Source organism: Oncorhynchus mykiss, chromosome 14 (genome assembly GCF_013265735.2).
Source record: "Oncorhynchus mykiss isolate Arlee chromosome 14, USDA_OmykA_1.1, whole genome shotgun sequence".
In the NCBI taxonomy this organism is placed as follows: domain Eukaryota; kingdom Metazoa; phylum Chordata; class Actinopteri; order Salmoniformes; family Salmonidae; genus Oncorhynchus; species Oncorhynchus mykiss.
The window spans coordinates 9,279,980-9,297,276 of NC_048578.1; the positions used below are offsets into that span (position 1 = coordinate 9,279,980).

The window sequence follows — 17,297 nt, forward strand, 5'->3', positions numbered from 1 at the left end:
TTTACCTGTGTTATTCCTTTGTAGTAACAGTTGCAGGCTTAAGGAGGGTGAGTAAGGATACAAGTACTGTATTTACTTTTGGCTTAGTGTGACTCATCTTGTTGCAATCTCTCTCAGCAAACGATATTCATTACCAAAGAAGGAGGTGAGCATGCACTGGGGAATACTTAGCATACATATGGATAATATAGATGACATATAAATGTCACGTCAAACATCTCCATCCTAAATACATTTTCTGGACAGCACAAGACATCCTCTTCTGAATGCAATTAAATCGAGATATGTAATGAAAATAGCTTAGGCTACGCTAAGAGTTGCACACCACACTAAAACATTGCAAACTTATATTGCGATTGCTTGATTCATATGCCTGATCTCAAGGAGCAGCCTGTTGTTAAGCAGAAGCTCTTTCTTGATGCTTTTGAATTCTACAGTATTGCTTCCATTACCTCCAGTACTAACCAGTGAGAAGTTGAGATCCTAACAGCTACATCTTATAAATTCCTGGATGAGGTCATTGTTGATATTAACATAGAGGTTTGGATCATATCCTGCTGTGTTTTTTTTTTCTCGTTTGAGCTCCACTTGCTTTTAAAGGAGCGTCAACGGCGCGTCTGGTACCTCGGCTAAAAACGTACTGTTGGACGCATCACTGTGGAGAGAGGAGGGTGCATATTTTACGCTTGGAGATAGGTGAGTGAAATTACATTTTTGAGAATGAAAAAACAACTCCAAACCTAGTAATATTCGTTTTTAGTTTTGCGATAAAGTTTATCTTTGACTGGGAAAATTCCAGCGGACCAGACTGTTTATGCGAAAAAGTTCAACTTTTTTGTTATATATTTCTTTACTCCCCTTTATGTCTATGACTTGAGTAAATGTTTAAATCACATTTGTTGTGTTTTTGTTCAATTCTTACTTTGGGTCCGAGCAACAACAAAAAATGGACACAAGGTGCATGTGCATTTGGGCACATTGAATGCTGGTGTACATAATTCAATTCCACGTAGTTGGCACCAGTAGCTTTAAAGAGGTCTGATAAGGAAGGCTGGAATTTTAATAGTCAGTGATATGAAGTAAAGTCCCATCCCTGGAGGCTTGTGATGTTTTTATTCTTAGTGCATTTTAGCCTATTGGCAATTATTCATCTCAAGTATATTTTTTTAAGAAGCTGTTGCAGTACATTTTGTGGACTGAAAATGTATAGATTTTCAGATAAAACCAAAGATCTGTGAGTGAAGCCAGTTTTAATGGTTTAAAATGAGCAGTTTGGTACATGTACTAGTGCTTATAATTTCAAGTTTTATAGTTTACTGACATATGCAAAAATAACTAACTGAAAACCATTTTATTTACATTTTGTGTTCTGTACACTGATGATGTCATCTATTCAATCAAACCCTGAAACCGGCCTTCTGGCATAAGTCAAAAGCAGCATTTGTCTTCCTCAAGCAAAATATTGTGTACAATGGGACTCACAAAAAAACTGTACTGAATATAATGTTGTTTTGGACATATCCAATAGTCAAAATGTGGTATCCAGTATTAACTGAATAGGGCCCTGGCCCCATGTCTACATCAACAGTGCTCAACAATACCATAATAACAGTAGCCTACCTCCCGCCAGTGGGTTATTCAAGGTCAGCCCAAAAACCCTTTACAAAACACACAGTACAATAGGTTGCCCTTAGCCCTGCTACACTTTACTAGTTAAGCCAGCTGCCAAGCCAAATGTATGATGTCATTTTCTCCCAGCAGCAGCTTCTGAACACCTGGGGAGGCCCCTCCTCCTCTAGTGTGACTGGCTCTCATTGTGCCAATGACATCACCATTTTAGGCAATAAAAGCCCAAACTATTTTTTGTTTGGATTGGGTTCAGTGCCCATAGCTTTTCATAATATGGTACATGCATTATATGGTACTTTACAGCACACTCCTTGTCTCTAACCAGACTGATTGATTCAGTCCTGTTTCAGTCCATGTGAGCATTTGTGCATCGTGAAGAATGTGTTCATGCAAAGTTTAATCTGATCAACCAGTCATATAGTGAAATATCAGCCTGGCTCACCAGCAACAGCAGCAGGACCCAATGTTTGCAGACATAATGCCCATTGGAACACATTGTGACATTGATTATGTTAGATCAGAGGGCTCAGCTACTGGAGGGCCTTGTGTTTCCTGTATGGTCCACATCAGTCCCAGGGACACCTGGCCTTCTGCCCAAGAAGACAGCCTCTGGAGCATCAGTGTCCTCTGTTTACTCTCACTGCGTGTGTGTGTAGGCTTGCGCCTGTGTGTACTTGTTGGTTAAGGGGCTTTTAAGTAAGCATTTCACTGTTGTATTCAGCACACGTGACAAATAACATTTGATTTGAAGTGTGTGTAGATGAGTGGAGCATATGAAATAATGATACAGCACGCTCACTAGCTTTTCAGCTGACTGCTGGGTAGATCCTAATTAGGCAATGTAGTGTGTCTGACTGACCGGCTGGCTGTGAGGGAAGCAACATTGTCTCCAGTGGAGGCAGAACTGTACCTCCCTGCCTGACACATTTTACATTTTGGTCATTTATCCAGAGCGACTTACAAGAGCAATTGGGGGTAAGTGCTTTGCTCAAGGGCACATCGACAGATTTCGAACCAGATTTTGGGGATTCAAATCAGCGACCTTTCAGTTACTGGCCCAACGCTCTTAACTCCTAGGGTACCTACCACCCATCTCCACATCCACACCTCCTTGTGTTGTTGTTACAGAGAAAGAGAGAGAGAGCTCATAACCCTCTCCCAGACCATCTTTCCAATTGGCAGAAGTACTGTGTGACTCTCCAAATGACTATGAATGTAACCATATTTTGCAACTTGGGGCTCACCACTTTTTAAGGGCGGTTGGCGGGCTTATAGGGAGGGATGAAGTGAGTGTGTCTTTCTTTTAAGAGCTCTTTCCATCGTCCTACTTGACATATACTGGGGATAGACTCCTCAATCTATCTTTATAAACAGAGCAGACTGGGCTATTGGTGCAGTTTACTTTTGGAGAGATTCAGAGAGCTGTGAGTCATGCAGAAGAAATGGGAGCTCGAAGTGTTGGCCGGCCCACTGTGAAATCCTTATCAGTGTGTGTGTGTGTGTGTGTGTGTGTGTGTGTGTGTGTGTGTGTGTGTGTGTGTGTGTGTGTGTGTGTGTGTGTGTGTGTGTGTGTGTGTGTGTGTGTGTGTGTGTGTGTGTGTGTGTGTGTGTGTGTGTGTGTGTGTGTGTGTGTGTGTGTGTGTGTGTGTGTGTGTGTGTGTGTGTGTAGCTCAATGTCATGGAAGGGAGGGGGGTTGAGGGGTGGTGAATGGAAAAACACATATCCCCCCACACCCCCTCTTGTTTGGAAACACTGCTGCCCTCGATTGACACATAGGACCGAGAATACATGTGTGGTTGTCTAAGGGGTAGTAACCTTTGTGTGCAAGTGTGACGGGGATATCATGTCAGTGTCATGTCCGGTTGCGAGATGAGGATGTGGGCATATGATCACGTCAGACTTGTTGACAAAATGGCTCCTTGTGTCCACTCAGAAATCACACATATTTGACCCAGGTCTGTCTCCACCTTCACCTCTGTTGTTGCTAGGGAACATGTGTTGATATAGTTCTGTGTCTGTGTCACTGTGTCTGTGTGTGGTGGTGAGTCAGTAATACAATAGTTCGCCCCTGAGATTAGACGGCCTTATCACCGCCCTTACCACTGACCAGGACCAGGAACGGATGGTGACAGAGTCACAACAGAACTCAGAGAGACAGACAGAGGGAACATTCTGAGAAATTACCCGTTGGATAGGCTGTCCTTTTGTTTCTGTCGGTGCTATTTCAACCGTCCATTAACTAATTTATCACGATTAGAGGCTGACATTTTTTGCCAGAGAGGTGGTCATTGAGAATGTGTTATTTAAGCAATAAGGCCCGATGGGGTGTGTTATATGGCCAACATACCACGGCCCAGGGCTGTTCTTAGGCACCACACAACATGGAGTGCCTGGATACAGCCCTTAACCGTGGTATATTGGCCATATACCACAAACACAGAGGTGCCTTATTGCTATTATAAACTGGTTACCAAAGTAATTAGAGCAGTAAAAATACATGTTTTGTCATACCCGTGGTATACAGTCTGATATACCACGGCTGTCAGCCAATCAGCATTCAGGGCTCGAACCACCCAATTTATAATGACAACTTAAACACAGTCACACAAGATGAATAATGCATGTTGCCAGTGGATGTCAGTGTTTCTGTAACACATGGGGGACCATTTGTGCTGTAGGGTAGGTTATCGACAGATCTATGAACTGTGATAAAACCACAGACATTGTACCAGTGATATAGCTGTCTCACAGGGCTATGGTGATCTTAGGTTGTGTCTGTACACACTGTACACTAGGCTGTACAGTAGAAGGGGGGTCGGCATGTTCTAATGACCCAATCAGGACCTACTCCTGCATCTGGTCAGGAAGTCCACTCCAGACTTCCTATGTTTTCCTACCTCTCTAATCCCACTGGTAACATGTGCAATACGACTCTGTCTGGTTAGATATATGATGTTTATGCACAGAGGTTTTCAAATGATGTCATGATCTACTACCACCACCACTACTACTGAACGGCTGCCAGGTTATCCTCTGAACAGTTCTTTTAATCTCTGCCAGGGAGCATAAAGACTGAGAACAATAGCGTTTCATGCAGTGGAGTGCTAGGAAGCATTGAAGGACAGGAAATCTGCGGTGCAGAGAGTGTAGAGTCCCGATATCTGTGTCCCAGTTGGATAGGTAGATACACTGTGACATGGACACAGTAGATTAGAAAGACAGAGAACTGAATGTAGTCAACCTATTCTCCTACAGTATGTCACATGTATTGTCAACATTTGAACACTTCGGTGTGTATGGCTATTGGCTAACTAACTCCTATCAGTTTCCATCTTTAGATTGGAAAAGGTATGTGTGGTTCTTGTGTGGTTTGTTGTTGCTGATGGAGCCAGGGTGAGTGTGTGGTGCTATTTCCGTCCTGTTTAAAGGCAGTACCTAAGGGACTGGCAGGCGGGCATGCATTCCTCTGCCATTGTCTACTAGGAGAAGAGACACAGTCTCAATAGCAGTACCCGCAAATGAGCCTGTCACACCGCTGTCAGCATTCCAAACACGCATGTGTACAGGGACATGCACGGACACATGCACAAACACACAGATTTATATTGTCAACACAACAACTGCCTGTTACAGAGGGAGGGGGAGATGGAGGGAGAGAAGAGAGAGATATTGAGAAAGGATAAAGAAAAAGAACAACTGAGGGAGGCCGTACAAGGGAGAAAAGGACAGGGGTGACAATAATGGGGGGGATGAGTGTACTAAACAGAGAACAGGAGACAGGGCTCTTACTCAGGGGACTTAAAAGGGCCATCTGTGATTGCCACATCAATTTGTGGATTTTCAAATGTATTATATATGATTTATACATGCCTCATGAGCTTACCTCACCTGTCCTACCCCATCAAAACCCAAAATATAAGCTTTCTCTGTTTGTAAACAATGTCAATGTAAAAAAACACTGAATAGACTTCAAATATGGCTATTCAGTGAAATCAAAATATTTTGATTTCATGCATGGTCAGCTCTTGCGTCCATAGCTCGGTATATGAATTTGAGTGGTTACATTTTTCCAAACCCATCCAGTAGCTTTTTATTAAAACAGTTGCAGGGACTCACTGATCTACAGATGGCCCCATTAAGTGGTGTGTTGTGGTGTCCATGATACCTACCTGATCATACATGTTACTCTGTGGGTTTAGTTTAACTGAGGGACAGGTGATTTAATCCGACAGGCAACAAAAGAACAAATAATAAGTTCAAACCTCAGTAATGGGAGAACACACAAGCCTCCACTACTTTGTACTCTCTCCACAGGATCGGTTGTCCTCTGGCTTATTCTCCTGGTTGACATGGATTTCATCCCAAATGGCACCCTATATTCCCTATATAGTGCACTGCTTTTGACCATTGTCCATAGGGCTCTAGTCAAGTGTAGTGCACTGCGCAGGAGATAGGATGCCATTTGGGAGAAACACAGGGAGAAGGGCTGAGACATGGTAGACTCATTAGGGCAAGTAAACAATGGGGATCATGGGTCTTTACTCGGGTCATTGACTTGATGATGTCTTGATTATTTAATCCCGTTCCCGTCATTACCTCCCATACTTTCCTGTTCATTTTGTGTGTGTGTGTGTGTGTGTGTGTGTGTGTGTGTGTGTGTGTGTGTGTGTGTGTGTGTGTGTGTGTGTGTGTGTGTGTGTGTGTGTGTGTGTGTGTGTGTGTGTGTGTGTGTGTGTGTGTGTGTGTGTGTGTGTGTGTGTGTGTGTGTGTGTGTGTGTGTGTGTGTGTGTGTGTGTGTGTGTGTGTGTGTGTGTGTGTGTGTGTGTGTGTGTGTGTGTGTGTGTCTAGAACCACACTTATGTGAGGCATTATGAGGTCCCTGGCAATTCGCAGCCCTAATATTAACATGGCAAAAGTCGTGGCAAAATATGTAGAATTGCAGGAAATTCGCTTTTAAGCTGCAACAATCTCTCTCCACCCCATGACAAAGTGGATAGAATTGCAGGAAATTAGCTGTTAAACTGATTTTCTTTTCTCTCTTCCCAATGGCAAAATGAGTAGAATTTAATGAAATTTGTTACAAAATGTATTTTTAAACTTTGATTTTTTTTCTCCACCGTGAAGACGGGCCAGGAAAAGGTTTTGCCCGCGAGGTGCCCCAACCAAATCTCCCTTAAGGCCCCCAGAAGGCTAGGACAAGCCCTGGCTACTGGTATAATGCATTTAGTTAAGAGAGTTAAGTAGTTTAACTGCACAAATATATTGATTGCACAAATCCGTTGTCTGCATGTGTGGGTATGGATGTGGGTACGCAGACCCGCAAGCCACTGCGGTCCCTCATGATGAGTTCATATTTTTTGTGTCCCATCCCAGCTCTATGGTGTATAGTTCCTTTTGAGTTACAAAATAAATCCCTCTTACTGTGAACAGCTTCGCTCCTTTCAAGGAAATATTTTCACTGAGACACCAAGGTCACAGAGAGGTATTCAACATTGGAAAAAAAGTGTTTGAAAATGTCTCTCTCTTTTTTTCTCCTTTGGATCTTAAATGCATCTTGTGTTTGTGCCTTGAAGAACGTTGTCTGGGAGCACTTCAGAGCATAGTTTCTAGAACACATAATCGGGTTATGTAAATACAGACACACACAAATGCACGCAGAGACACACACGCAGACGCAACATGCACGCACGCACAGACAGACACACACACACACTCTAAGTGTTGATGGTAATATAAACAGCGTTACTAAACAAACTAACCATAAATTATGGCTTGATTAATACACTGCACAATGTCTTTCAGCACTTTCACTGAGTAATGATATCAGCTTGCTGGTCGGTTGCAGTGTTGCACTCTCTCAGCCACTGTCTCAATGTTAATATAATGTATATATTATATATAAAAAATAACATAGGGGGCAGTGGGGGTATCTGTTGCCTCTGATGTCCCATCAATGGTATTGGCTTTCTCTGTCCATCTCCCCCCCAACACTATATTCTTCTGATACAAATCCTAAAATGGAATGGATAGTTCATGGTTGGGTTTGGGTGTGGGGTTAGGGGGTGGCTCTGGACGTCAGGCTGTGGGTCAGAGGGGGTGTATATATAACCCATACCTTGGTGGGGTGTGTGGTCTTCTCCTTTCTCCCTGCGTGGATGCTACTCTCTCCTCCGGTTCTTTTATTTGTCTTTCTCCTCTCCTTACCTGGACCTAAACATGGCTTACAGACTTTCAGGTAGCTAAAGAAATAGGCTGATGTAGTGTGGGTTTGCATTGTGATGGATGCTTGTCTTGTTCATATGGGTTCAATCCATTACTGATACCTGGTGCTGAACTAGTGGTGGTGGTTTGGTTTGGGGAGATTTTCTTAAGTTTGGTCAAAGACACTGGCTCGTAGGTTGTGGAAAGTTCCTCTTGGGCCTTGGCTAAAAATATGGGTTTGTTTGGTGCGTCAGAAAGGACATTTTGTGAGGAACCACTACTCTGGAGTTCATTTTCTAATTATTGCATTTTTGGTGGAAAGGAAGCTTAGGCCTTATGACACCACAGAGGGAGCAGAGGTCCATCGAGTAAGTTGGAAAAAAAATCTGGAGAAAAGTGATGGTTTGAGCTTTTTCAAGGCAATGCTATTTACAGCTGGATTGATGCATCTGTATCGTGGAAATGAAGTCCTTGGGACAGCATCATTTAGGCTGTAAGTAGTGGATCAAATATGATTCACTCAATATTTTTTTATTGGGTACATTTCAGGTCAGACAGAGATATCACATGGTAGATACTATACATTCAGTGCCTTCAGAAAGTACTCAGACCTCTTGACTTTTCCCACATTTTGTTGTGCTACAAAGTAGTATTAAAATGTATTTAATTGTCATTTTTTTTGCAACAATCTGCATAAAATACTTTAGAACGTCAAAGTGGAAGAAGAAAATGTAACTAATATATCTTGATTAGATAAGAATTCACCCCCCTAAGTCAATACATGTTAGAATCACCTTTAGCAGCGATTACAGCTGTGAGTCTTTTGGGGGTACGTCTCTAAGCGCTTTACACACCTAGGATTGTGCAATATTTGCCCATTTATTATTTTTAAGCTCTGTCAAGTTGGTTGTTGATCATTGCTAGACAGCCATTTTCAAGTCTTGCCAGAGATTTTCAAGCTGATTTAAGTCAAAACAAGGCCACCCAGGAACATTCAAGGTTGTCTTGGTAAGAAACTGTAGTGTAGACTTGACCTTGTGTTTTAGGGTTATTGTCCTGCTTAAAAGTGAATTAATCTCAGAGTCTGTAGGAAATCAGACTGAACCAGGTTTTCCTCTAGGATTTGACTTGTTCTAAGCTAGATTCAGTTCAGCATTTCTTTCTGATGACAAGCATACTCATAACTCCCAAGTGGCGCATTGGTCAAGGCACTGCATCTCAGTGCTAGAGGTGTCTCTACAGACCCTGGTTTGATTCCAGGCTGTATCATAACCGGGCGTGATTGGGAGTCCCTTAGGGCGGCGCACAATTGACCCAGCGTCGTCCAGGTTAGGGTTTGGACGTCATTGTAAATAAGAACCTAGTTAAATAACATTTACAAAATAACAATGCAGCCACCTCCATGCTTGATTGTTTGTAGAGTGGTACCCAGTGATGTGTTGGGTTGCATTTGCCCCAAACACTGTATTCAGAACAAAAAGTGAATTCCTTTGCCTCATTTTTTTTTGTTGCATTATTACTTTAGTACCTTGTTGCAAACAGGATGCATGTTTTGGAATATTTTGTATTCTGTACAGGCTTCCTTATTTTCACTCTGTCATGCAGGTTAGTATTGTGGAGTAACTACAATGTTATCGATCCGTCCTCAGTTTTCTCCTATCACGGCCATAATTCTCTGCAATCGTTTTAAAATCATTGGCCTCATGGTGAAATCCCTGAGCATTTTTTCTTCCTCTACAGCAACTGCATTAGGAAGGACGCCTGTATCTTTGTATTGTCTGTGTGTATTGATACAACATCCAATGCCCATTTAATAACTTCACCGTCCATGCTCATTTTATTTTTAACGAATCAATCATTTGGTGCCCTTCTTTCTGAGGCATTGAATCCGTTTGAATCTGTGCATGAAATTTGCTACTCAACTGAGGGACCTTACAGATAATTGTATGTGTGGGGTACAGAGATGGGCTAGTCATTCAAAAATCATGCTAACCACTATTATTGCACACTTGTGAGATTTGTTAAGCAAATGTTTACTCCTGAACTTATTTAGGCTTGTCATAACAAAGGGGATGAATACTTATTGACTCAATATATTTCTGCTTTTCATTTGTTTATTTAATTTGTACAAATTTCAAAATTCCACTTTGACATTATGGGGTATTATGTTTAGATAAATTTAATACATTTTATATCCAGGCTGCCGCAACAAAATGTGGAAAAAAGGTCAAGGGGTGTGCATACTTTCTGAAGGCACTGTAGCAGTTGATCTTACCTCCATAACCCCCTCTCTGGGGTCCGTTTGGCTTTGATCTGCCATCAGTGATCAATGCTAATGAGAGCCAGGCTCTGTGAGGCTATCCCTGGCATCCTGGTTCACCACTCACCGTGCTCTTACTCTGACCTTTCCACTGTAAAGTGTTTCTCCCTCCCCAGGGACCAAAGTGGTGTACTCCAACCCCTCCTACAAAGAGTGCTGGTGCATATCATGGCTGTTTCTGTGGAAGCAGCTGTGTGATTGGCAGTAGCTGAAAGGCTTAGCGTTTAATCACAGTGCTCTTTTATTAGGCACATCTAGACCCACAATGGTCACGGTGACACAGTGGCATGCACAGTGTCCTCAAAAGTCAATCATCTGACTTTGTGGGCCTAGGTGTCCCTGACATACGGGCACAGTGCTTACACACTCAGAATGGAATGTATGGTTAGTGTTGGATTTGGGCTTCTGAGACTGTGATACCTTGATACCCTACTGCCTCTAATCTAGCCATTGATCCGGTCCTGCCAATTGGATTCTATTGACCTGATCCCGACTGGCTTGTACCACTGAGATAAGAATGGGGATGACTCACCGGTGGCTCTGTATATAGGGGCTCAAGCCAGGCTGCCTCCTTTATCCCTCTGGCACAGTGAAGACGGGCCTCTCTTTCCCCTCTTGTACAAATCTATCCGAATCTATCCACATATCACAGCGGCTCTAACTCATCCCGTTCAGTTCACCACACTCACTGTTGACCACATCCCCAGGCCACTCGAAGAGCACCAATTGGCACTCATCAATAATTGCAGTGTTCCCACGGCTACCAGGATATATTGTCATTCCATCATTAGTATTTCCCCCCATTGCTCTCATTGTATTAAAAAGGTTTAAGATACTTGAGTGCTCACAATAATATCACATCTGTTGTCTCATTAATCAGAGATATTTTCGTGAAGACGGGTTGGTTGTTTAGCAACAAAACCAACACATGCACAACTATGGGGCAAAACAGACAGAGTTGGCTTAGATTGTTGACAACATGTAAACTGTATTTTGCCTCCAATGTTTATTGAAAATATAAATACATTTGCACAATCATCACTTCTCTCAAATAAGGAGATGATCGGGAACTACAGGAAAAGGAGGACCGAGCACGCCCCCATTCTCATCTATGGGGCTGCATTGGAGCAGGTTGAGAGCTTCTAATTCCTTGGCGTCTTCATCACTAATAAACTAACATGGTCCAAGCACAGCAAGACAGCCGTGAAGAGGGCACGACAAAACCTATTCCCCTTCAGGAGACTGAAAATATTTGGCATGGGTCCTCAGATCCTCAAAAAAGGTTATACAGCTGCACCATCAAGAGCATCCTGCCGGGTTGCATCACTGCCTGGTATGGCAACTGCGCAGCCTCCGACCACAAGGCACTACAGAGGGTAGTGCGTACGGCCCAGTACTGGGGCCAAGCTTCCTGCCATCCATGACTTCTATACCAGGCAGTGTCAGAGGAAGGCCCTAAAAATGGTCAAAGACTCCAGCCATCCTAGTCATAGACTGTTCTCTCTGCTACCGCACGGCAAGCGGTACCGGAGCGCCAAGTTTGGGTCCAAGAGGCTTCTTTAATAACTCTACCTACATGTACATATTACCTCAATTACCTCGACTAACCAGTGCCCCCGCACATTGACTATGTACCGGTACCCCCGGTATATAGCCTCGCTAGTTGACTGCTATTTTGGATGCAGTAATTGCAGAATAACTGCAGTGTACTGCAGTTATACTGCCCTCTAATTGCATTTATACTACAAAATTACTGCAGTAAAAAAGTGTTATTTTGGATGCAGTATTTGCAGCATACTGCACTCTAATGAAGTAATAAGGCACGAGGGGGTGTGGTATATGGCCAAAAAAACACGGCTAAGGGATGTTCTTAGGCACGGCGCAACCCCCGAGGTGCCTTATTGCTATTATAAACTGGTTACCAAAGTAATTAGAGCAGTAAAAATACATGTTTTGTCATACCCGTGGTATACAGTCTGATATACCATGGCTGTCAGCCAATCAGTATTCAGGGATTGAAACACCAAGTTTATAACTACAGTTATATTGCAGTGTACTGCAGTTATACTGCACTCTGACTGCAATATTTTTCCTAAGGGCAGTGTTGTGGAGTAGTGAACTACATGTAGTTCAACTAATAATTTAACTCATTTCTGCAGTAGCTTGGTGGTAGTTGAACTAAATAAAATCTAGGTAGTGTTTTCACTAGTTAATTGCTTACTACTGGAACTACACACTACTTTTAATGCAAAAAGCAGAGAAAATATGGGTGAAGTGGGCCACAATTTACATTCTATAAACATATGACCCCAAAGGGCTCGGTCTTGCAATTTGTATTCTATGACATTTCAGATCTACATATGATATTTCACGAAGTAGTTTGGATGTAGTGAACTACTTTTTCAAGGTAACTTTAGTTAAGTAAACTATATGTTTCTTAAGGGTAGCTGTAGTTTAGCTTAACCTTCTTCTGTTGTGAAATAATTGGTAGCTTGGTTAACTATATTTTCAGAGTACCTTCTCTAGCACTGTTGGTCTTATCCTGACGGATGATCCGCCTGTGCTGCCCATTGTGAATGGAATGTTAATGAGAGGAGCAGAGGACAGTTTTGTTCACAGCCAATGAAATGATGCTGCCAAAAAGAAGACACAACGGCAGAGAGGTTGGATGGGATGTGATGGACTGAATGAGCCAGGCACTCTAAAAATATGACTTTCCAACAAAGCCTGATAAAGTCAGCCAACCCCCGCAGGGCCAAGTTAGACACAGCGTGATGACTACATGCTAAAGCTCTGTTCACAGCCAGACATCTGTGGGTCATTTTGAGGCAGCCATTTTCCACACACTTCCCTCAGACGTTTGGCATGCCGGTGCTAAGCCCCTTGCCTGGTTGGGTCTGATTCGAGGACAGAACTTGTACTGGGATGCCAGCTTGAACATGTATTTTTCTTAGCTTGGATGATGGATAGGTTTTGTGTGTCTGGGTGCCTGCTAGACAGGGCCATGCTTTGTCAACATGACAGTGTGTGTTAATGGCAGTGGTGGAAAAAGTACCCAATTGTCATACCTTAATAGAAAATGACTCAAGTAAAAGTGGAAGTCACCCAGTAAAATACTAGGAATGTTGTGAAATAAAAGTAGTCAAAAATATAAAGAGTAAAGTAAAGTAAAGTAGATACCACAAAAAAACGACTTTACACCACTGGTTAGTGGCAGTGTGAGGACGTTGCGGGCCCGGAGTCATTATTCAGGTCTGGCTGCATGCATTGTAGATGGCTGAGGAACAAGTTTCAAGTACAAGCTTTAATGACATGTGCACAAGTAACACTTTTCTTTTGGTTACTAAATGATTCCATGTGTGTTATTTCATAGTTTTGATGTCTTCACTATTATTCTACAATATAGAAAAAAGTAAAAATAAAGAAAAACCCTGGAATGAGTAGGTGTCCAAACTTTTGACTGGTACTGTATACATGACTTGTTCCCCAAGGTAAATGTGATTGTTGTTTGTTTTTGTACAGGGCCGAGGAGCTACTCTACTTCCACCATGACTGAACGCTTTGACTGTTACTATTGCCGTGACAACCTGCATGGGAAGAAGTATGTGATGAAGGATGAGAAGCACGTGTGTACAAAGTGCTTCGACAAGCTCTGTGCCAACACATGCGCCGAATGCCGTCGCCCCATTGGGGCTGATGCCAAGGTGGGTGTTGTGTATGTCCTTGTGAGTGTACCCTTAAATGTGTGTTCATAAAGCTGATTGGCTTCAGTTCATTGTCCAGATTAAGGCCAGTGTTACATATCTGTGCCCGTATCCACAAAGCCTTTCAGAGTAGGAGTGCTGATATGAGATCAATTTAGCCTTTTAGATAATAACGAATATGATTATATGGACAGGTGATCCTGATCCTTTGGCAGCCGCCTCCACAACATAACAGTCACAGATACTTACTTGTGTTATAGACACTATCATTGCTAATGAACCCTGAAATATTATACAATTCACATTGTTACACCATGACTAGTGTCTACCCCAAGGTGTCCGGGTTTGGCTGTCAGTCCCTTCATGGTATTCTGCACTCAAATTCACGTAATTTGCACTAATGCTTTCCAGACGGACATTCTCTTTTTTTCCTAACACCTCTGAATAGTTTGATGAGGTGTGTAGGAAGCCCATGTGAATGAATGCATCTCACGCCTTTCCCTCCCTCCTCTCTGTCCAGGAGCTGAACCATAAGAATCGTCACTGGCACGAGGACTGCTTCCGCTGTGCCAAGTGCTACAAGCCCCTGGCTAACGAGCCCTTCGGCGCCAGGGACGACGGCAAGATCATGTGTGGCACGTGTGGCTCCCGCGAGGATGGCAACCGGTGCCAGGCCTGCTACAAGGTGGTCATGCCAGGTGGGCTTAACCATACCCATAATACACTTCTTTCTTAAGTGACCTAGCAGTGTGCACATGGCTGCTGTTTACATTTGTTATTCTTGTGAAGACCAGGGCAAATTCCGATACTATGTGTGTGAGTAAATTCACTCTGAAGTGCTAGAGTGGGCTCTGGGCGTTCGTAAATTCAGAGCGTTTAGTTCTCTGTTTCGGAGTGTTCAGAACGCACATTTGACGCTCTGGCCGAGGAGTAGGGTTGATCGGAGTGTTCTGACCTCACACTCAAGCTATCTTGCTAGCTACTTTCAGACCCAAATGAGAGAACATCTCACTTACCACTTTACTCGCCCTAGCATAGCTGGTTAGACTGTTTATGTTATCTAGAGCGTTGGTGACTAACTGAGCTGCTGGCAACAAATGAATTACATGTTTTTTTCCGACGCTTACTGATACCGGTCATATTCAACAGGTGTTGCGCATTCGTAAATGAATCCGTTATTCTGCACTCTGGGACACTCAGACAAGAGTACTCTGAAATCTGAGTAGATAGACAGTGAGTTTACGAACTCACCCACTGTGTGAAACAAGCGTCTGTTTTCTAATCTATTACATCTTTGACTGCCAGGCACCCAGAATGTTGAGTATAAGAACAAGGTGTGGCATGAGGAGTGCTTCACCTGCTTCGAGTGCAAGCAACCAATCCGCTCGCAGAGTTTCCTGAACAAGGGTGACGACATATTCTGCGGCCCGTGCCACGAGAAGAAATTTGCCAAGAAATGCTTCCACTGCAAGCAGGTGCATAAGACCTGCCCCTTCACACACCCACAAACAGAACAAAATCGTTGTCATTCTGTTGTGAATGTTGTTTCATTATTTCCTGCCATGTTAGTGTAATTACAGTAGGCCTAATTATAGCATTCTTATACTCAAGTATACCAACAGAAGGTACAAGTTAAAAGGAAATGCTTTCAGTTATTCATACAGAATAAGTACATGGTCTTCCAATGCAACTAACATGGTGTTTTTCTCCCCTCAGCCCATCACTTCAGGTGGTATAAGCTACCAGGACCAGCCCTGGCACTCAGAGTGCTTTGTGTGTCGTACATGCCGTAAGGGCCTAGCCGGAACGCGCTTCACCTCCCATGAGGAGCATGTCTACTGTGTGGACTGCTACAAGACCTCCGTGGCCAAGCAGTGCAACGGCTGCAAGAATCCCATCACAGGTCAGACACCCACACTTTACATGAACATTTATTGTAGGGACACTTTTAATAATAAATGAAGGATTTCATTGTGTAGGATGGAATGTTTTTAGTGAGATTCAGTGGCATTAATAAGATGTTATGCCTGTAAACTGGTTAGAATATATCTGGCCCATTACTATGCTGCACATACTATCTCCCATAATACAGGGTTTGGCCATGGGACCAACGTGGTGAACTACGAGGGTCACTCCTGGCACGAGTACTGCTTCAATTGCAAGAAATGCTCCCTCTCCCTGGCCAACAAGCGCTTCGTCATCAACGGAGAGGACATCTATTGCCCTGACTGTGCTAAGAAGCTGTGAGCATAGCCAGTAACGGGGAAAAAACAAGTGCCCTGTCTCATTCATGTTGGGGGCAGAACATAAACAGGATAAGCCAACTAACTCCAATTAAGTGGCCAATCAAGGGTTTAAAAGAGAAAGTATGTATTAGGTTAATCACCTGAATGAAATCTAACAGCAGTTGAATATGAATCTTGTTCCACTGTTTTCTGTCATTGTTGAATACTAACACACCAAGTGGTTTGTTTTTCTTGGCCTACAATATGTAATACTAACAAGCTTGGGTCAAATTCAGAACACTGCATAATCATTAGGGAATGCCCTTTTCAGTTCCTTACTGGAACATTAATAATGGCTGTTACATGCTTCCTGAATCATATACTAGCTAAATAATCAGTCATGGTGTCTCTGAAGTGATGTGTTTGAAGAGCTGTTGACAGTTTTGCGTATAGTGCTTCAATAATCAGTATGGGCAAACTAGGTCTTTGTAGGTATCAAAGTGTTATGCTCAGTCTAAATCATGTACTCAGCTTTTTGAAGTTTAGGATGTGAATGCACATTATTGCTCAATAAAGGTAAGCGCCTAAATTGTGTTTATTTCCCTCTGCTCGACAGAAATTAAACCCCTCTTATTTTGCAAAACTTTATTTAACAGTTCATATCCTCAGTACATTTGAGATATATTTACAAATATAATTTGTGGACAGGGCTTGGGTTAGGGTCTGAAAAGCCTCCAGAAACCAATTCATATTCACTGTAGCCCTGGTCAGGTAGAATGATTGTCATGGCTAAGGTAAGGACATGTGACGTGCTTTATTAGTTATTATAGCAATCTAAGGCACCATTCTAGCCTACCGTCATGAGATCACTAAGAACAGTTAGCTCCGTATTCAAGCCCACCGATGCAGAAAGGGATTAAAATAAGTGTCCAAGTCCTGTTTATTAGTAATATATCAGGACTGCCATTACCTAAGCACATGTAGCGCTGACCACCAAACCACCATGGGTTTCATATTGAATATGTCTACGGCAATACCCTGCACTTTGAATAGATGAAGGTTTGTCAAGTCAAGGAGGGAAGTTCATAAAAAGCCTGGACGGGAAGAGACAGGGGAGGATAGAGAATACCAAACCCCCCTCAGGACTATACAGTGAAGTCACCCCAATCTACAAATGTAATTCATTTCAGAAAGCTTTTCAACCCTTTTAAAAAGTG

The 17,297-nt window shown here is 42.8% G+C and overlaps 1 protein-coding gene across 2 annotated transcripts; it reads left to right on the plus strand.

The window, feature by feature from the left end:
• Positions 1-481: 481 nt before the first annotated feature.
• On the plus strand, positions 482-16,669 carry LOC110488739 (four and a half LIM domains protein 1). Of its 2 annotated transcripts, none has more exons than XM_021561076.2 (6): positions 482-696; positions 13,674-13,855; positions 14,376-14,553; positions 15,161-15,330; positions 15,572-15,758; positions 15,948-16,669. In XM_021561076.2, the coding sequence occupies exons 2-6, from the start codon at positions 13,700-13,702 to the stop codon at positions 16,100-16,102; spliced, it is 846 nt and encodes a 281-aa protein (XP_021416751.2). In that variant the 5' UTR covers positions 482-696; positions 13,674-13,699; the 3' UTR covers positions 16,103-16,669. The 2 variants fall into 2 exon arrangements, with proteins under 2 accessions (XP_021416751.2, XP_021416750.2); XM_021561075.2 differs by lacking the exon at positions 482-696 and adding an exon at positions 7,749-7,865.
• Positions 16,670-17,297: the final 628 nt, after the last annotated feature.